Consider the following 22,603-nt stretch of genomic DNA (forward strand, 5'->3'; position numbering starts at 1 on the left):
TATGGGCCCTGAACAAGCCAATATATGGTATTTAACATCTCCTCTTTAAAAATATTAAAAGAAAGAATAGTTAGTAGTGTGGTCCATGCTCCAGTGTTCTACTACTCTTGATGATCTTCTGAGGAATGGTGGAACCTTGTGACCTAGCCTGAGATGCTTCACCTAGCCTTGAATATTTTTTCTTGCTCCTAGTCATCTTCTTGTTAGGTTGGGCTAGTTTAGATGGTGATGCTCCATTCATGGTTACATCACTTATGATACTTACTAGAAACAAAATTATTGTCTATTCCTCACCAAATTTAGAGATGGGTCCTTCAATCGTCAATACCCTTAAAACATACATAGAAACTCTTCAAAAAAAATGAGAACCTCCAAAATACAATAGTTAGCATGTAGAAGAAAATTCAAGCCAAATTTGATAAGGACTTGGAGTTCATAAGAAACCAACATTAGGTCGAGTTGAAGAACTCCATGAGCAAGTTGCGATACTCACTTAGAATCAACACACATAGTCTTAGCAGAACTTGCAAGACAGAACTCAACGCATTGAGTAGGTAGCTAAGTCTCATCCCACCTTGGTTGTAAAATAACCTACCAAGGACAAGGGATGACCAATGCACGATGCTCGATCTTAGAGGCATGAAACAAAGGTATGGACACACAATTTTGTGTTGACAATCATATTAGAGTTAAAGACGTGTAAACAAATACTAAAGTTATTACTCGCCCTAAATACTAGTTTAAGACTGTTGGACATCTCAAGGATCCAACTTTGATGTTTGATGAAGTCATGTTGAAGACTTGCTGCCTTAAGTGTCTAGGTAGTTTAGTTTTCATTTTTTATGTCAAAATTTATCTTTTGCCTTAAGGAATGATGATGAATCAAAGAAAAAATATTTTTCAATTGGTTAAAAAATTTTCAACTAGTTTTAATTTTGTTTCTGGAAAGTTACATTTTTTCAATCTATTATCTTTTAAATCAATTGAATGAAAAAACTAAAAAGTTTTTATATTTTTCTAAAATATGTTTTATATACTAAAAACCATAATTTCATAAGAAATGTTTTCAAATTGAGTACATTCTATATCAGAAAAATCAGTTTTCGCGCACATTACATTTTTTAAGTGAAATCAACACACATTGTTTCGATTTTTTTAATAGGTTGATTTTACTTAATTGCACCCTTTTGTTAAAAATAAATTGTTTTTATGTTAAATCTCTATGAAAAGGTATGCATTATTTAAAAACAAAAAAGGTTACTCATACAACTTGCACTTTTACATTTGTGAAAGTCTTAATGAGAAAAGTTTTTAAAAAAAAATAGTCTTTGAAAGATCTTTGAGTTTTCTTGGAGCAAAACCTTCATCATCTAGGTTGAGGTCAAAGATATTTCATTGCACTTGTGAATTCGAGAAGTCTTGTTGTATTTTTGGGTTCACAGTAAAGGTTTATTCATTCCCTTACATTCTGTTTTGTATTTTTGTAATTGTTGGGGCCAAGATAGGATTTCTTGGTGTGTATCACTGTTGTGACAGGGTGTTGCATTGAGTGCTTTTTGTTCTTGTAGTATTCAAAAACTGTTTTGTATTTTTTTGTAAAGAAATTATGTTGTTTTAGTGAAATCCACTTTGGTGTGGGGTAGGACCTGATGTAGCTCTGTTGTGAGTGAAGCAGTATAAAATCTTGGTGCCTTTTATGCTTTCTTTATCATTGCTTCATAATTTTTCTGCATAATATTTTGTACTGGTATAATTAATCGTTTGTTTGTAAAAATCAATTTGTTGTTTATGTTCTCTACAAACTTGTTTGATTCTCTATAATAACTAAAACAACTGTGATAAGTAATATTGAGTGTTACATTGAATATTGATATATTTTGTATCAATTTGTATTTGTTACTAATTAAGATAAATTGAAACAAAGGTCTTCTTAAAAACATTGATTGATACATATGAATTATGCAATCATCATGTAATTTGTAAAAATCTCTTTTTTGCAATTCTTAATAAAAAATAATTTGTTAATTACAAAAATAACCTGTTGAAATTAATTCAGATATTTGTTTCTTTTAAAACAGATTTAAATATTTTCAAAATGTTTTAATTTACGAAAATTTGTTTAAAGATCTATGTATTAAAAAATTTAATCAAATGTGTTTTTAATAAAAAAAAATCATTTTCTGTACGAGTCTATTTCAACTATAAAATCAATTTGTTGTTTTGAAAAACAATCTGATAAAACTCAGTCTTAATTGTTGAAAACAATTATTTGCGAAAACCTTTCTAAGTACAATTCACCTCTCTCTTGAACTTAGCTTCCCCTTATTTCAACAATTGGTATTAAGAGTTGGGACTTGAAATTAATCAAGTTATTGAAAAAGGGTTAAGTTTAAGTTATCGCTCGTTGAAGGTGCGTCTACTAATAGACCTCATATGTTTGGTGATGTCAGTTATGCTTTTTGGAAAGTTAGAATGAAGATCTTTATGCTTTGATATGGATATATGGATGTTGTGTTGAATGGTCCTTTTATTCCTATGCATGTGGTTAAAGATTAAATTGTTAAGAAAACATGGTCTGAGTGGTCTAAGGATGAAAGAAAAAGTCTCGATATGATTTTGTGGCAAAAAATATTATTACATATGCTTTGAATATAGATGAATTTTTCAGGATTTCTCAGTGTAGTTTGACCAAAAAGATGTGGAACATTATGGAGGTCACACATGAAGGAATTGAGGATGTCAAAAGAGCAAGGAAATATGCTCTTATTTAGGAGTATGAGTTGTTCATAATGAAGTAGGAAGAAACCATAGTTGAGGTACATAAAAGGTTCACACAGGTAGTGAATCACTTGACAGTTTTGGACAAAGTCTTTGACAAGGAAGAGTTGAATATCAAAGTTCTGAAATGTTTGGATAAGAGCTGGCAACCAAAAGTTACAACAATCTCATAATCCAAGGACTTGTCAAGACTATCTACAATAGCTCTGTTTGGAAAGTTGAGCGAACATGAGCTAGAGTTAAACAGACTAAAAGAACAGGAAACCTTTGAAAAGAAAGTCAAAAACATAGCTCTCAAGTCCAGTGCACAAAAGAAGTATTTGAGTGAGGATAAAGAGGATTAAAATCAGAATGAAACCTTAAGCCTGCTTATAAAGAAATTCAACAAATTTCAAAAGAAGAAAAACTATGAAAGGTTTCAGCCTATAAAGAGATATGCTTTTAAACATAATGAATATAATTATGCTAACTATACTTGTTCCAGTTGTGGTAAGGCAGGACATATCAAAGTAGACTCTCCAGGCAATCAAAATAAGGAGAAATCATATAGCAGACAAGGGCAAAAGTTATAAAGCATATATATCAAGGGAAGACAATGACATGTCTTCATCCAATGATACCTCTACAGAGAATGGAAAGATCAATCTTATTTTCATGGCCAATAATGGAGGATCGAGCAGTGACTCAGTAAGTGTTTACTCTACTGATTCTGAAAGTTATGATCAACTGCTACGTGCATTTCATGAAACACATGAGGAGACCAATACGCTTGTTGTTATAGGGAACAAGTTAAGAAGTGAAAATAACTTTATTGAATCAAAAGAAAAAATTTAGAAAAGGAATTGCACGATGCTCAAACAGAATTTGTTAACTTTGAACTAATATGCTTGCACGCTTCTTATAAATGTGTTGAATCTAGTAAAATGAAAGAATGTAAAAGTTGAAAAATTTAGGAAAGTAAGATAGAATATCTTTTGAAAACACTATCTAAGTTTACCGTGGAAAGAGCTAATCTTGAAATTGTGTTTGATAAAAGTGGATTAGGATATAAACCTGAAAAGAAAAAGATGTTAAGAAGTTATCTAGTTTCTTTGCTCCTACTAAAACAAAGTATGTCTCGTTTAACAGTTCTAAAAATATGCATTCAATATCATGTTTTTACTGCATGGAGAGTGATCATACTTATAGGTCTTTGATGACTTTTTATGGCAAATGCATCGCATTGTCAGAAATAATAATTTGTCCCTAAGGACGGATATCGAACCCACAAGGAACCGTTGAATAATCAAGTAAAAGATTAACTAAATATAAAATAAAATAATAAAAGTTTGTTGAGATTTGTTATGATGACAATGATTAATAAGAAAACAAGTTAAATAGTTTGTTGTTTCAATTGGAAAAATAGAGATTGGGGGTTCATCTTTCTCACTCTTTTGTATTTTGATTAGCATGACAATATTATGTTCTTTCATTGATATTAATGCCCGTATAAAAATCATTTATATTGATTCCTCGCATATAAAATTATTAACATGCTTCCTAAATATCGATTCCTCGCATATTTATAAAAGAACTTATCCTTAAGATCAGAAGTTGATAGCAATTAACATTTCAAATCTATTCCTATCATTCAAATATGTTAAGTATTATTATTTAGGTCATAATCTTAGAAGTACTTTCCAGTCAAATTTAAGATTATAGATCATGGTAAGCCAAGCATTACAAACAAAACATTATACCAATCATCAATCAAAAACAAAATATTATGTTTAGAAATCACCTCAATACATAAGAGTTTGAACAAAATAATCTCAATCCAATAGGGTAAAATTAACCACACGTGATGACTATTACAAGCAAGGAGAGCATGAAAATAAGATCTAGGATGTTCTTTCTTGACGACTGTCTCCTCTAATGTTTCTCACACCCCATACTCTCCCAATTGGGTTACAATTCACTCAATGATATTTTTCTCTCAATCCTACACACCTAGAGTTGTGCCTCAAGCCCCCTATTTAACCAAATTGACTTAGGTTAAGTGAATTCTCGATCAAGCGAGTTTGAGCTCGCTTGGGCAAGTAAAACGTCGAACAACCTAATGTTGTTGGCACTGATGACGAGATGGGCTGGTCTGAGCTTGGTGCATGTCGGGGCCGTCCAACTTTTTTTTTAGCTTAGATTATTCTCCTTTTGCCCAATCATCTCCATTCTTCCCTAAAATCCTGAAATTAACACAAAATTTTGGAATAAATCGTGTTCTTATTTAAATAAAAATCACAAAATATGTAAAAATGTATAATTTCATAAATTAAGGGTTATTTTATACTTATTTTAACAATTAATACCCATAAGTGCATGTATTTTAATATGAAATATTATTAAAATTTGGTACTTATCAGTCTTGCAGGCTAACAAAATTATCTTGTTCCAAAAGGTTTAGCCAAATGGTTGTCTAAGGAAAGGTAGTAACTCATTTGGACCCAAAACTAAGGGTACCATCTTTATTGGTTTATATTTGTTTTGCAAAAAACAAAGGAGAAAAAGGATTAAACCAGTGGTATCTTGACAATGGATGTTCTAAACACATGACATGAGATCTATCACAATTTTCTATGTTGAAGTTAAAATTAGAAGGGTATGTTACCTATGGTGATAACAGCTGTGAGAGGATTCTTGGAATAGGAGATATTGGAACTAAAGCATCACCAATCATCAAAGTTGTTCTATATTGAAAGGTTGAAACACAATCTTCTTACCATTAGTCAACTTTGTGACAAGGGATATAAAGTGAAGTTTGAATCTGGAAATTGTCAAATATGTAATGAAGACACTGGTAAGGTAGTCTTCATGGTTAAGAGGTTCAATAAAATCTATCTCCTTAATATTCATCATAATATCTCTATGAATAAGTGTCTTATTTCAAAAGATGATGAATCTTGGTTGTGGAATAGGAGACTTGCATATATTCATACTGATCATTTGAACATAATAAAATCTAAAGATTTAGTTTCTGGTTTGACAAATATAAAATTTGAGAATAATAGAATTTGTGATGTATGTAAAAAAGGAAAACACACTACATCTTTCTTTAAACTCAAAGATGTTATTTCTTCTAAAAAAGTCTTTTAAATGTTTTGCATATGGACTTATTTAGACCATCTAGAACTACTAGTCTTGGTGGAAATTTGTATGCATTGGTTATTGTTGATGATTTCTCAAGATATACCTAGAAATTATTCTTTGCTTCTTAGAATGATGCATTTGATGTGTTTAAGAAATTGGCTAAGGTTTTACAAAATGAAACTGTTGCAATATTAAATCCATTATAAGTGATTATGGGGGAGAGTTTCAAAATGAAAGATTTAATATGTTTTGTGAAAAATATGGGATTACACATAGTTTTTCTGCTCCTAGAACCCCACAACAGAATGGTGTAAATGAAAGGAAGAATAGGTATGTAAAAGAGCTTGCTAGGATTATGTTAAATGAATATGATATTCCTAAGTATTTTTGGGTTGATATTGTATACACTGCTTCATGTGTTTTAAATAAAACTTTTATTAGGCCAATTTTAAAGAAAACACCTTATGAGTTGTATAAGGGAAGACAACCTAATATAAGTCATTTTAGAGTCACTACTACGTATATAATAATTAGTAACATCAAAAAAATGTTACTAAATCAAAGAAAATGTTACTAATAAGATTTACTAACATTTTATCAAATGTAGCGGATATTCTATGTAACTAAAGACTTTTGGTAACATTTTTACATTTTAATAGATACATTTATAAACATGTCACTAAATATTTTTAGTAACATTTATTTAATAAAAAGGTAACATTTTAAAAATATTACTAAATCTTTTTAGTAATATTTATTTAATAAAAAGTAACACTATAAAAATGTTACTACAAGTTTTTTGTAACTTTTTTTGTTAAAAAGTGACATTTTAAAAATGTTACTAAATCTTTTTAGTAATGTTTTTTAATACAACAGTACATTATAAAAATATTACTAAAAGTTTTTAGTAACTTTTTTTAATAAATAAGTAACATTATAAAAATATTACTAAAAGTTTTTAGTAACTTTTTTTAATAAATAAGTAACATTTTAAAAATGTTACTAAATCTTTTTAGTTATATTTTTTTAAAAAAAGTAACATTATAAAAATATTACTAAAAATATTTAGTAACTTTTTTTAATAAAGAAGTGACATTTAAAAAATGTTACTAAATTTTTTTAGTAATATTTTAACAAAAAAGTAACATTATAAAAATGTTACTAAAAATCTTTAGTAAATTTTTTTATTAGAAAATTATACAAATTACTTAAATTTAGATTTAGATTGTAAGGTGTCAATTATGTTTACATGTTTTTATTTTATAAACAAGCTAGTAATAAAAATCTATCAACACAAACGTCAATAATTTCAATAGATTTTCAATAGTTGAAAATGAATTTAGAAATATCTTGTGAATACATTGTCACTTGTGTTTACCATCTAGCACACATAAAATTTCTAGTATGTACTATGATTAGAGTTTCACAATCACATAATCAGTTCATGGGAATGATAATGACAGTCATTCACCAATGGGATCAAATTTGGTGACACTGACTTTGTGACATTAGTCAGCAGATATCCAATCTGAAAGAAAAACAGAGGTAAATTAAAATATCAACTGAATTCAATGCAATACAGGATAAATACCAAGAATAGTTTTGAACCAACTAAACTCATAACATACATGTGCAGACATTTACTATAAGTTATTTAGATATTCAAGAAAGAAACAATGACAAAAATTCTAAAATTACACACTTCAAATATAGCTTGCGACTAGTCAACAATTTATCTCATCTCAAATCCTAAGAAAGACAAATGAAGTGTTGATAGTCAGAACAACTAATAGGGGGAGTATAGGTGGACGGTAGTTTTTTTTTACAGAATAAAGGGGTAATTTGTTTTTACTGTGTTGCTTGTTTTAAGCATTAGGAGAATCCCCACTTCCTGTTCTTGACAAGTACATTGTCTTTCTTAATGTCATACTAACTAAAAAACTAAGAAAAAAGAGCAACAAAGAATGCCTCATTGGCCTTTACTGGTCATAGATTGAGAAATGCACACAGTATTAAAGACATGGCAGGAATCAATCAAATAGTTGCACAACACAGAAGTGAGAGATGTACCCTTCTTACAAAAATATAAGAAACATTATAGTACCAAATGTTAACTACATTCAACTTATGACCAAAACTTGTACATTATTTTTTTCCTGTTATTTTCAAATCAGAATCCCAATTTCATTTTAATAATTTCTGCGATCCTTTAATGCACACATTTGGTATACAATTTAGTGAATGTATCTTTGTTTTTTCTCTACTTATTTAACTATGGTGTGAATGATGATCATAACCAAATCTTGAATTAAAGAAAATTTTGTGAATAGGAGTGAGTAGGCAGGCATGGCACCACAAAAAGGTTCTAACAAGAAAAAAAGGAAGTTTTGTCATCCATTTTAGGGTGTGTAGGTGAATGAAAGAAGATAGCAGTGGAGCAAAACTTATTGCAACAATATCAGCAATTGGGTTTAGAAAAAGAAAAATAAATGCTTGAAGTGACTATTAAATGAATGGGGATTTTCTCAACCTGTTTATAACTTAATGTTACATTTATGAGGCAAGCAAACAGTGGTTGCAGTAACTTCCTCCACATGGAAGGGCAATATGACTCCAGGAGGCTATAGGTGGCCACATGTTTATTCATATTTTCAAAATCATATGAAATACAATGATGTCACACTCAATCAAATGCTAAAACTATTTGTTCGAGGTGTTTAATTCCAATAAAGCAATTGTAAAGAAGAAATCAAATTGAAAGAAGAAACTATGAGAACAAATAGATGGAACCATCATCAACTATAATAAAGAATATAAAAAAAAATCTGATTACCTAATCATGAACCTTAATTCGTCCCATCAAAATGAAGCTTTGGTTTCCGTTCTCTTTTTCCAATCTGTTTCTTTTGAACACCACTGATTTCAATACTTGTGTTAGATGGAGTTCATTAAAAAAACAATAATGAAACAAAATAAACATATACAACTATGATCTTATAATAAATTACACTAATAACCTTTCTTCTACTATACTGAAATGTAGTTTTCCTCTTAGTCTGGCTGCTCTATTGAAATAAATTTCTTTTTCCTGATTCAAATATCATAATTAAGTTAATCAATATTAAATTACTTAAAATAAAACAAAAAGACTTAGACTTACTTCATTTTTCATACACTTCCATGCTTTAAAAGCCTTTTTATGAACCTATTTTTTCAAAAGAAATGTTAATTACCAGTGACTTCAAATAATTGAAATATCAATTTTTTTAATTTCACTTACTCTTTCAACATTCTCTGAATCAACATTTATTTCTTTATAATTATTTTCAAATTCCTCCCTGTAATAATGATTGTTAGTAACCAATAAATCAAAGTACAAAATTAGAAACATATTTTAGATGACTATATTTACATGAAGAGTTCAATGGCAGTGGATGGATGTTGGAGTGTCTTAAGATCTTTTTCAAGTGTGACAACTCCCACTGTAAGGTCTTCTGATTTCCTGGATAATAAAAATAGTAGAATGTATTCCAAAACAAGATTAACAAAATTAATTAATAAATAATATAAAAACAAAATAAAGAAAAAATGTTATATGAGTTCACCCCTTAGCTAATTTCGTGTTAGTTTTCTCTGTTTTTCTCTTTTTGCTTCTAGGAGTGGCCTGACTTTGTTTCTACATTAAAGTAAACAAAATGTAATGTGTACTATCTAATTCATTAATAAGTTTAATGTAAAATTTAAATTATATACCTCAACAACAATTTCTTCTTGTAGATCTTGGGTCATTACTCCTGGAATACAACTTTGCAATTGAGTGAAAGCAGATTTGATGTTGTTTAAAAGATCAATTTTCATTGCTTCTACTTGCTGTTTTAGCTTGGCTTCCATCTCCTCTTGCATTTTTTCTTGCATTTTTTCTTTTATCCTTTGAAGCTCAACTTGGGCATTTTTTTGAACTTCATCAACTAATTTTTGTATCTCAATTTGAGATTTTGATCCCCACAAGTCTGAAGGCACAACCCCTTTTCCATAGGTTCGTACATATCCATGTCGCTCTTTTCCAAAGACTTGGGAAAATACATCATCGGAAGTTTTATCTCGTTCTTCTGAACTAGAAGCAACTGCATCCTCAAGCTTTGACTGAATAATTATGAATAAAAGAGGTATAATTATGAATAAAAGTAGGGAAATGAAGTTACAAATTTTTCTGATATGCGTTAAAAAGAGAAGCAGAATTGAATTCACAAGACCAAAACACACAAAAACTGTAGAAAACACCATGACATTGCCTAAAAATAACCTCCCTATGTACCAATCAATATGGCCAATGAATTGAAACGTGAAAAAGGGGTTTTCAGACACTGGATCAACCTCTGTCACTATTGCACCAGCAGCAAACAAGAGTTTTCAGAAGAAGCAGAATTGAAACGTGATACTCATAATGATTCAGATTACATACAATAATTTTTTTGGTTTCCTCACTCCTAGGCTTATGTGTCATGATAAACATTTCTGCACGAGATGGCTCTCTTCCATCAGTATTTTTCAGTGCCTATCACAGAAGAAAAAAAATATTAGCACAAGAGAAATAAAATCATTAATACACTAATTATGCAATTGGCCTAACCTCTTCATATCGTATCTCAGCAAAAGTTTTAGTTCCCGTGGTATGAACAATAATAAATTTTGCTCTACTTGCTTTGTTCTTCTCACTACAAACCTTTATAATAAAATCATGAGAAGAGTAAAGATAAAAATCAATCAAAGTATATAAGTACCTTGGCTATGTCAGATTTCCAAAATTTAACAAGAACTTTCCACTGGTCAACTGGAATACTCAAGGGACAATTCTTTAAGTGGTAATCCTCTGTCATATTGGGAAAAAAAATATTTTGTCTTCAATCGACATTTGTGGTTCCTCCAACTTGAGGATATGCTTCCTAGAACCCACTTTCTAGCACGTTCTTCAATGTCAAATTTTGACTGCATCACATCAATTAATAAATATCAGAATTTAAGTATTATATATAATTAAAGATAAAAAGTTAGTGAAGTACCAAGACTATTTTCCACATGTCATCCCAGTGATCTTTTAGTCCTTTCCAAGTAGTGAAAGTCAGAGGAGCAAGATGTGCATTCCTAGCTAGTGTCCCCAGATAATTACTCAATGCAGCTCGATAAGTACCAACAGGTTGGCCAAGAGCATTGAGTTTAACCGGTAAACGCTCTTCATCTTTCAAGCCATGAGTCTTGAGACATCTGGTAGGCCTCTTTTTCTTTTACTAGACCCTGTTAATAATGTATAAAATTAAAAAATCAGTACATTGCCAACTAGACATATACAATAACAAATTACTTATTTAAATAAGCATATATATAAATAACTAACCAATGTGGTGGACTGGAGTTTGACTAAGTCTTGATGCGGTTTCTTCCAACCCGTCAAGTATTTCAATCATAGAACCACTTGGAAATTTCTTCGCCAGCAAAGGTGGTTTTTCTTTCTCACCACTAGCCATAAAATTATAAAAGTAATTCCACAAAAAGTTGTACACACAAAAACACACAAAAACTACATTAAAAAAACATTAATATCATGTTCAATGATTATCCATTATACTTGTATCAACTGTTGTTCCAGGTACATCATCCCTAAACCAACTAACATGCTCACCTTCATCTTCATCAATCATAGGTTGATGAAAAAAAGGACTTTCTAATTTATCTCCCAGGTAGTTTTCCATATCATCATTCTCTAAATCTCCATGTACATCAAACAAATCTCTAGGGGTGGTTTTAGTGACAACGTGCCAATTATCAGTTGGATCTTCTGTGTAATATACTTGCTTTACTTGAGTTGCAAATACAAAAGGGTCACTTTTGTAAATCAACTTTCCAAAATTTACTAGTGTTAACCCAAAATGGTCTTGCTTACTCTCAAACCAATCACATCTAAACAACACAAACTTAGAGTGTCCATAATAATCTAACTCTATTATATCTTTCAAAACTCCATAGTAGGTAACATTTTCTACTTCAGGATTTTCATCTTCTTTATTTTTAAACCTAACAGTAGACGAAGTAACCATTACTCCAAAGTTTTGTGTCTGCCTCTCACAACCCTCAATAATAAACTTGTACCCATTTATCACATAAGCTAAAAATCTTCTAGCAACACTATTAGCCCTTTAGCCAACCATTTAACCTCTTCACTAACAACAACATTTTTAACATGATTTTCAAACCATGTGTGAAATGTAAGATATTGATATTTCGTCGTATTCCAATTTCTTGTTGAATCTTCACAAGCATTACTAGAAAGAAATTCCTCATGTTCTCTGCAAAAATATAATTTTTTTTGAATAAGCTCACAAAAGTTAAAATCTCATACAAAAAGATAAAAATATGGATACTTACGTGACAAATGACTTGATGAGCTCACAATTAAACAACACATAACGGTGAGCTTGTTCCCACTCAAGAGGTTCCAAACTAGTCATCACTCCATTCCCTATTGGACCATCTACATTCCTTGGCAGCTTGTTGAACTTTGTTTGGACATTATCATTCAAATATCTTGAGCAAAATGTCAAACACTCATCCGCCAAATACCCTTCTACAATTGAACCTTCCGGATAATTTCTATTACGCACGTAAACCTTTAACCTATGGAGAAATCTATAAGAATATAAAACTATGATTAGGAATAAAAGAGGAGAATATAACTACAAAAAAAAAATAGTCAGTTAGTAAAAGAATTACCTTTCAATTAGATACATCCAACGGTAATGTACTGGCCCAGCAATTTTAGCCTCATACGCTAAATGTATGGATAGATGAACCATTATGACAAAAAAAGATGGAGGAAAAATCCTCTCCAATTCACATAGAATTAAGGCAATTTCTGCATCCAATGAATCAAACTCCTCAATTATGATGACTTTAGAGCATAAAATTTTGAAGAAAGAACTTAACTTCATTAAAACTCTTGCAACTTCTTTTGGCAACACTTTTCGAATTGCTACTTTTAGCAAATCTTGCATCAATATATGGAAATCATGACTTTTTAGTCCAAGAAAATTTTGTTGTTCAAGATTAACACATCTAGAAACATTGGAACCATAACTTTCTGGAACTTTCACTCCTTTTAGAACACGACAAAAGATGTCTTTTTCTTTTACCGAAAGTGAAAATCTTGCATGTGGAAGGAATACCTTGTTTGGTCCTATATTTATAGGATGAAGGTCTTTCCTTATACCCATCTCTACCAAGTCAAGGCGGGTTCTCAGATGCTCCTTTGGTTTCCTCTCTATATTCAATAATGTTCTTATTACATTTTCACATATATTCTTTTCAATATGCATGACATCAAGATTGTGACGAAGCAAATTAGTCTCCCAATATGGCAAGTTAAAGAATATACTCTTTTTGGTCCATGGATCATGTTTCTTTCTTTTCTTTTTCTGAGCATTTCCAAATACATTTTTTCTATCACCTAATATATCCAATATGTTAGACCCTGTTAATGGAGTAGGTATTCCTCTCAATTCTTGGTTACCATCAAAACACTTCTTATCTTTTCGCCGCTTATGTTTTGAGTCTAACCATCTTCGATGACACATATAACACATCTTTTTACTATTGTTTAAGTACCTAGAGCATGTGTGGTAGTTACATACCGGGCATGCCAATTTTCCACTTGTACTCCAACCTGATAACATAGTATAAGCAGGCAAGTCACTAATAGTCCAAAGTAATGCAACATGTGCCTGAAAAAACTGTTTGCTAGAAGCATCATAAGTTTCAAACCCTTTCTCCCACAACTCCTTCAACTCATCAATAAGAGGTTCTAAATAAATATCAATACTACTTTTAGGGGAAGAAGGACCAGGAATTACTAATGACAACATTAAGTAAGGTTGTTTCATACAATCCCATGGAGCTAAATTATAAGTCATTAAAACCACAGGCCAAATACTATGTCCTTTGCCCATCATCTTAAATGGAGTAAATCCATCACTTGCTAACCCAAGCCTCACATTTCGAGGATCTGATGCAAAGTTAGGATGTAGAGAATCAAAGGTTTTCCAAGCAAGTGAATCAGCTGGATGTCTTAGCTTTCCATCTTTAGTACGACCTTCATCATGCCATTTCATTGACATAGCAGTTTTTGATGACATAAATAACCTTTTTATCCTTTGTTTTAAAGGAAAGTACCTCAAAACCTTGGCTGGAATTGGACGTGAAGCAACCTTACAGGAAACTTTTCTTCTAGAATTTTTATGCTTCTTTTCTTTATATCTATAAGAACCACATTTAGGACACCTAACTTCATTCTCATACTCCTTCCGAAATAAAACACAGTCATTAGGACATGCATCAATCTTTTCATAATTAAAACCCAAGTCCTTAATGATGAACTTGCAATCCTGGTATGATGATGGCAAACAAGAGTTTTCAGGAAGTAACTCTTCTAAAAATTTCAGCAACATATCAAATGAAACATTACTCCATCCATGGAGATTCTTAATATGTAGCAATCGAACAATGACTGATAACTTAGAGAAATTTTTACAACCTGGGTATACTTCTTGATGAGCATCACGTATCAATTTGGTAAATCTAGTTGTTTCAGTATCAAGCTCTTCATTATCTTCATCTATAATATCATTGAATTCATTTTCTTCAAGATCTGTGGGCATCATAAAAGTTTCCTCCAACAAACCATCCAAAACCTTAGACATACAATATTTCTCTCTATCAGCACCATATATCTTCTTTGAAGATCCACCCTCTCCATGAAAAACCTATCTAGTATAATTTCTATCAAATCCGTCACACAATAAATGCTCATGCACATACTTTCGGTTACCCCAAGTACAATTATTACACTTTTTGCAGGGACATAAAATCTCATCTCCTTGTGCAGCATTTTCAAATGCAAAATTTAGAAAAAAATTCCAAACCATTTAAATACCTAGTAGATGTTCTAGGTGCTACCACCCAATTCTTGTCCATGCTTATGTTGTCTTGAAGCTAAAAATGAAATACCTGATAAAAAATGAAAAATTATCTATTAATAACAAAATTATCTATGAACTTGAGAAATTAAAGGAGAGTAACTATTCAACAATTTAAATTCTAAGAATAAAAAAAGATCAAAACTAGAATACAAGATACAATCAACATGATGTGAAATAACAATGAAGCATTGAAGGTAGGCAAAATGGTAGCCTCGGTAGAGGATAAGGAAGATAAAAATTAGCCTCTGTTTTACTCAATCCAATTAAACATTCAATCTATTTTTGAGAATTAAGTAAAGTTTTGAGATTCATGAAAGGCGTTTTACATTAGATATGTTAATAGGCCATGTCTTGTAACTGTGGCTTTCAATTTGTTTTGTTGGATAATAATAATAATTGTAGGTTTTCCTCTGGTAATACGTAGAGATATAGAAAGGTGGTTAAAGAAAGGAAAAATAAAGAATTTGAATATGGTTTGAGCGTTGTTATTTATACGTATTAGGTAGCTAATATGCATTAGTTTAGTGGGTTGATTAGTGTGAGTGACTTGTAAGGATAAGATTAATAAAAGGAAGGGTTGTTGATGATATGTGAGGAAAAACATTGGAATCTTTTGAAAATTGATTAGTTGGTCATTCTAGTTTGGCAAAAGGCACAAGGTTAGGACCCATGAGCTCTAGGGAGATTTTGGGTGGCAGGGTCCTACACTCTTCTTTATATCTTTTGTCTCATGGCTTCTATTCTGAATTATATGTATCCAATATAGTGGTTTGGTTGAGCTCTCTGACAAAGTTAAAATTCAGTTCCATGTTATCAAAATTGTACACACAGCAATAAAGGTTCCCCTCTCTTGATTACACCATCCACCGAATCTAAATAAGCATGTTACTTAGAATTCCATGGAGTGGTTTTTGCCAATGTTTCAGAAACTATTTGTATAAGTACTGGACATGCCACTGGTTTCGGTACTAGCTATCTAGGGTAGACTTTAATTTGCTAAACACAACACTGATTATAGGCACTGCAACGAGAAATTAATTGAGTCCTGATGTATACCAGCTAGCTAGGCTCATTATTTCACATGCATAACTCTCTTATTTGCTATGCAATCCTTAAATCCAACATGTTACATATTCCCTTTCATTAACAACATTATTTCTAGTTTTCCCACAAAGACATCCTAATAGTGAAAATCATTGAAAAGGCAGGGAAAACATGGAAAAAGAAGTTATACATAGCAACTGGAACAGTGATGTTCCGAGACATACCTTCAGCTGTAGTCCTAAATAGAAATCCACAATTATCACTTGAGCACGAGCTGGAAATGGAGCAGAGTTAACTGCATCGAGAAATAAATAAAAAACAAATCAACAAAATCTCCAATTACCACTAGAAGAAAAGATCTATCAAATAAAAATAATTAATATTATCATAACACTGCCAAATCAGAATCAACACGTCTTGTACCAAATCAATGAGAGAATCACTAATTATTAGCGTTTTAATACTGAAATCAAACACAAATTAATCATTGAAAATGAAACCGCAATAATCACCTACTAAAGAAACACTAATCCAAGGTTGAAATATGAGAAATAAAAACTGTAATGAAACCAATAACAAATTGAAGCGTTTGAACAATCGAGAAAATCTTTACCTCCGAAAGAACGAGAAGGACATAGATGAAGCACGGAGAACAGAGTGAAACATGAGGAAGAGGAACGGCGAGACTGAGAGAGTGACAAAGAGGAACAGCGAGACTGGGAGAGTGACGAAGAGGAACGGCGAGAGTGAAGAGGAACGGCGAGAGTGACGAACGAGACTGCGAGAGTGACGAAGAGGAAAGTGAAAAATTGAAAGTATATTTTGTATAAATTTAATTAAGTGTAATATTTAAAAACTTTACTAAATTAAAAAATTTAAGAGATAATATATTTATAAAATGTTACTGTTTGTTTAGTGTATAGTGACATTTATATCAAAATTGTTACTAAATAATTAAAATTTATATTTATTTTATTTATAGTAACATTTATGTAAAAAAGTGTTACTATAATAATTAAAATTAATATACTGTAACATTTTAAATAAATGTTACTAGAAAAATGTTACCATAGATAGAAAATGGTGTAGTGAGTGTTTGGTTGTAAATGATTTGTTTTAAATAATGATAAGGATAATCTTGGAAAATTTGATGCAAAATCTGATGAAGGAATTCTTATTGGTTATGCTTTGAATGAACATGCATATAGAATGTATAAAGGAAGGCTTTTAATTGTTGAAGAATTTGTTCATGTTTTTTTCATAAGACTAACAATTATATGCATAAGTCTGTTGAAGATAAAATTGAATAAGGTGATTTAAGAATTACACTTCAGAAAAACCAATCGATTGATACAAAAACAACTATAACTTTATTTCACTGGTGTTGACCAAAATATTTCACTATAACTTTTCCATATCTAGTTAATCAAAACTGTCAAAATGCATTGACCACTATGAGGATAATGTTTTATGCAATTTAGTTTCGATGAAAGTTTATTATGTTTTGTTAGGATGACTATGACAATTTGATAATAAAACTATTCATGATGGTTGTACTAAAATTATTTTCACTTATAAGAAAATAAGTTTGTACTTTATTCTCTATCACCTTCTTTAGTTATGAAAGATAAAGTACATACCAAGTTGAAAATAAAAAAGAAAAGAGAAAGATTGAGAAAGGAAATAGTTTTGCTATCCTAGAAAAAAAAAGCTTAGGATATTAGAGCAAGGACAAGAAAAATTAAAATGAAAATTTGAAGAGTGAAGAAATAGGAAAGATAGAACAAAAGAAGACAAATCTTTGTTAGAAAAAAAGATGGAGAATTAAAATTTGCTAGTAACCTAACTAAAAAAATCCTTCAAGGGAACTCACATTAATATAAATTCTTCTTCCTCAAAATCTTCTTCTTTGTTTGAACTTTTTATAGAGTTAAGTAAAGAACATATACAAATCAAAGAAACATGACAACACAAGTAAAGAAATAAATAAATAAAATCAAGTTAAAAATCAATAAAAAAAAATGTTCTTAATAACATGTATCTATGTCTTTCATTCGATAAAAGGAGTATGAACATTATGAGCCAATTCTATTTTAATAATTACCTTAAAGGAAATTCTCCTTCTTAAGATGCTTATAAATATGCAACTTACTTTGTTGTTGTTTGGTGCCTTATTTACAAAATGACATTTTTTCTAACTTAATATATGCTACATTTACGCTAGATATAATTTAATTCTAATTTATTTCCTACTATGCTGTTATTTTAAATTATAATACAATGTTTTCATGAAATATCTTTAGTTATTATAAAATTCACTAAAATGTAATAATTTTCGAAATTATAATATAAGCTAAATCAGGTTATTACTCTTACATGTGATGTTTTCATTTGTGAAATTATTAATCGTCAATGTTTGATTATTTTTTAACTTTTATGTTTATTTCTCATTTAATTATTTATTTAGTTTCATGCATATTTGCAAACGTAACATTAATGTTAGCGAAACAGTGTTAACCCAATCTTCCTTTCTTTTATAATAATATACGAGTTGTATTAAACTTTTATAACATACATATAAGTTGTATTAATTAAGTGATTACAAAAATACTTGTATGATTTACACACAAAATTAATAGAAATCTCTTTTTTAAAAGCGATATTTCCACATTTTTAATTATTAATTATCTATATTTTATTTTTATATTTTTTATATTTACTAATTCGTTTATATTTGAAAAAAGCCTTTACTCTAAACTTCTTTTCTTTAATAATATATAAGAAAAGGTCAAGTGTAAATTTAATACTTCACTAAAAATTATTTTTGTGGTTGTAATAGAACTTTAGTTTTAGAAATATTTTTTGGTTCTCTTGCAGCATTCTTGAAATCTAAGATTTCCCTCCACCAAAACTGGATCGGAACGTTTAGAAGTACTTTTATTGCACCTATTTCTTTGGATCATAGAAGAATCACGTGATGAGTTCATAGTTTATAGACAAGTTGAGTCTGTTTAACACTTTGAGTATTCTGCAAGTCAAGTTCATGAAGCACATGTTGGTGAGGAAGTTACTATTATTCTATTTTCAATGAATATCCAAATGCAGTTTTTCAACAGAAATTGTTCAACTCTTGTTTCTTTTAGCTATAGAGCATTTGCTAGTTTTCTTTTACTGTATGATGTGCCTATATTAGTTTTTCATCAATCTGTTTCAGAACAACTATTTTTCATCATGGGGAGATCATGTCTTCCCAAATGCAGGCTTGCCAGAATAATGGGTTGGATACAGATGATTTTGGGAGGGTTGGTCATCTTGGTAAGCATTTTGAGTCTCACTAGATTCTACTCAGCAGGGTTTTTCCTCCACAATGAAGACATATGCCAACACTTCTACAATGTGAGAGACGTTTCTGATGGCTTTGATGTCAAATCACTCTCTGAGAGAATTGGAGAAGTGATAGAGATGTTGGAAACATTGCAGGGAAAGCTTGAGTCAAAAGTGCAACAAATGCAGAAAAACAAAGGTAGCTTGTTGGACAAGGAGTTTTTAGAGGATCAAATAGTTAGGCCTCTTCATAGTGCCAATGTTGCCCTAAGGCAGATTCGGGTTCCAAGGGTTGAAGGGATGAACTCCACAGTGAAGGAGGATCCTTTGATCAATTTTTTCATCACTGAGGAGATTAGAAAGTACATAACCCCAAAGGAGAATAGAGTTGGTAAGATCAACCTATATGGTACAGACAAGGTTTACAACACAATTGGTCATGCCTGTGTTTTGTACAAGAAAGAGCTAGAGAAGTACATGGACTATGACATTGGCTCCTACTGTGATGATGATTGGAATTTGGCTCAGAAGCTTATGCTTAATGGGTGTGATCCTTTGCCCAGAAGAAGGTGTTTGACAAGGGCCTCAAAGGAGTACCAAAGGCCATACCCTATCAATGAGTCACTTTGGAGACTACCAGATGGAAGAAATGTGAGATGGGGCAATTACCAATGCAGAAAATTTGAGTGCTTATCCAGCAAGAACCCAAAAAGGGGTTTCTCAAAATGCACTGGATGCTTTGAAATGGAGAAGGAAAAGCTGAAATGGGTGTCTAATAGTTCTGCTGTGGATTTTCTTATCAGTGAAGTTTTGGCAATCAAGCCAGGAGAGTTTAGGATTGGACTAGACTATGGCATTGGGAGTGGCACATTTGCAGCAAGAATGAGGGAGCAAAATGTAACAATTGTCTCAGCTGCACTCAATCTTGGGGCTCCTTTCAATGAGATGATAGCTCTTAGGGGCTTGGTTCCTTTATATGTCACATTAAACCAAAGGCTTCCATTGTTTGATAACACCATGGACTTGGTGCACACCCATGGTTTTATGGATAGTTGGATTGATCTTTTGCTGTTGGACTTTATACTGTATGATTGGGATAGAATTCTAAGACCAGGAGGTTTGTTGTGGATAGACAGATTCTTCTGCAACAGAAAGGATTTGGATGACTATATGTACATGTTTCTTCAATTAAGGTACAAGAAACACAAGTGGGTTATATCTTCAAAGTCAAAGGATGAGATATATCTATCTGCCTTGCTGGAAAAACCACCTAGAGCCATATGAACTCAATCAACTTTTTTTCTTCTGATATTTATTTATGTAGCTGTATTATTAGATATGTATGAGTAATCAACAGTTTTTCTTTCATTTGGATTTTTTTCCTGGTGTTACTGGAACAAATTGCAAAAGGTAGTGGAATGTGATGGTAACTTCTTTTGAGTCCCTCCATAAACCAATCAAATCTTCCCAAATTAGTATCAATTGTATATTTTTACGTGCAAGCTTATGAGAAATATGCCAGTTTTAGTTAAGGGTGGAAAAATATACCAGGTTTAATCTGTTTCAATTTGTACTGGTTTATTCTTTATCAATCCAATTCGGTAGTTGAATTGAGATACAATGTATAAGAGATTTTATATTTTTGAATTATGAATTGTTTATTACTGTGAATAATAAGATTCACAAACATTAAAAAATTATAATAATAAACATTAAAAGTTTTTCCTCTTCTTTAATGTCTTCAACTTCTTTCTCATTTCCTATTATGGTCAAATGTTTTTTTTTTTCAACTTTAACTAAATAGTTAAGTGACGCTCTCCAATACTAAACAATCATTAGATCAACATTATTTAGTTGAGATCAAATGATTATCAAGATTTTTTGCAAACTTAGGTCAAACAGAGTCAAAGAGCACCCTGAGACCAAACTGTCATCAGATCAACAATACTTAGTCGAGATTGAACGATCATTAGAAAGTTTTCTCAAATTTAAACCAAATGGTCAAGTACTATTGTCTGAGTTCAAACGATCATCGAAAATAGTACAAATTTTTAGATCAAAATGATTAACAGACATTACTCGAAATCAAAATCAATGGTTGACTTATGCTAAACCCAAACGGGTCCAAACCGAGATCTTTCATTCTTCAAATTAATCCACTTGCAAATCTTCTCGGATTTCGAGCTCGGGAATTTGTATATAGTCTCAATTACAACAAGATACACTCGGACCAATAACCGTTCTTTCAATAAGACACATTAATCAGACTATAACTCAAGTACTCATTCAACTCTTCATACTCTCTTATATTCACAAATATAATATATTCATATTGACTTGAACGTCGAAAGAGTCTTTTATGGGTGAACCTCCCTTCTCTCTGTCATTATGATTAGTTAACATTACAAAGTTCCGTACACAAATAAATCTTCTCTTTCCACCTCGCAACCCTCCTAATCCATTCTTGTTAAGAACATTTACATATCTTTTTTAATCTTTGATAAATTAATATATTATTTTAAGTTCTAATATAAAAAAATTATAGTATTTTTTAATTTAAATTATATTTTACATACTTTTTTAATTATAGTAATAAGAACATACGTTACATGTTAATTTTCTACAAATATAAATAAAATATCAAAATAAAATATCAAGTTGCTTATAAGTCTTGCTTGCTAAAACTTTAGTGATTTTTTTTATCTCGTTTAAAGGTTCCGAAGAGGCTAAATTAGTTTAATATACTAGAATAAATATTAATTTTCTATTGAAACAACTATAAAATTATATGAGTTTTAGTTTTAGAAGTCAATTAAATTAGATAATATAAGTTTCATTCTATAAGATAAATAAATTAGCGGGCTAAACTTTTTCAAATTAAAGGCTTTTGTAAAATGGATTCTGAAAGAAAATAAATAAAATAATAAATACAATTAACTAAAATAAATATATTTATAAATATGCCAAATATTCTTACAGATAAAAGTTAACTTGTTTATTATTTAATTATGAGATTGGTCTTTTATATTTTATGAGACAACAAATGTGTTTATTTTAAATATATCTATTTTGCATCAAAAGCTAAAGAAATTTATTTTAAATATTAGACTTAGAACATTTCTTTAAATTATGAACTTAACTTTTCAAATATTAACCTAAATGAAACTTTTTTTGTTCTTTTGGTATCGAAGTTCAGATAAGAACATATTTGTTCATGGGTCTTATTGGGCCTATGTGACTACCTTAATCAGCGGGCTTATTTAAATTCCGTTGGAAGCTTTATTATTCCCACCAACTGTTTTCTATTC

General features: G+C 30.6%; 2 protein-coding genes and 1 pseudogene across 2 annotated transcripts; 1 reads left to right on the forward strand and 2 right to left on the reverse strand.

The window, feature by feature from the left end:
* Positions 1 to 9,502: 9,502 nt before the first annotated feature.
* Positions 9,503 to 11,993, reverse strand: LOC137839005 (uncharacterized; annotated as a pseudogene).
* Positions 11,994 to 12,662: 669 nt separating this feature from the next.
* LOC150028642 (uncharacterized) lies at positions 12,663 to 14,950 on the reverse strand. The gene has a single exon (XM_090300417.1). It carries the CDS (start codon positions 14,646 to 14,648, stop codon positions 12,663 to 12,665), a length of 1,986 nt encoding a protein of 661 aa, XP_090156543.1. The 5' UTR covers positions 14,649 to 14,950.
* A 4,176-nt stretch (positions 14,951 to 19,126) lies between these two features.
* LOC137805775 (S-adenosyl-L-methionine-dependent methyltransferase) lies at positions 19,127 to 20,748 on the forward strand. The gene has a single exon (XM_068605699.2). The coding sequence runs from the start codon at positions 19,203 to 19,205 to the stop codon at positions 20,577 to 20,579; it is 1,377 nt and encodes a 458-aa protein (XP_068461800.2). The 5' UTR covers positions 19,127 to 19,202; the 3' UTR covers positions 20,580 to 20,748.
* Positions 20,749 to 22,603: the final 1,855 nt, after the last annotated feature.

The sequence above is a fragment of the Phaseolus vulgaris genome, chromosome 3 (assembly GCF_051622355.1).
Source record: "Phaseolus vulgaris cultivar YP4 chromosome 3, ASM5162235v1, whole genome shotgun sequence".
NCBI lineage: Eukaryota > Viridiplantae > Streptophyta > Magnoliopsida > Fabales > Fabaceae > Phaseolus > Phaseolus vulgaris.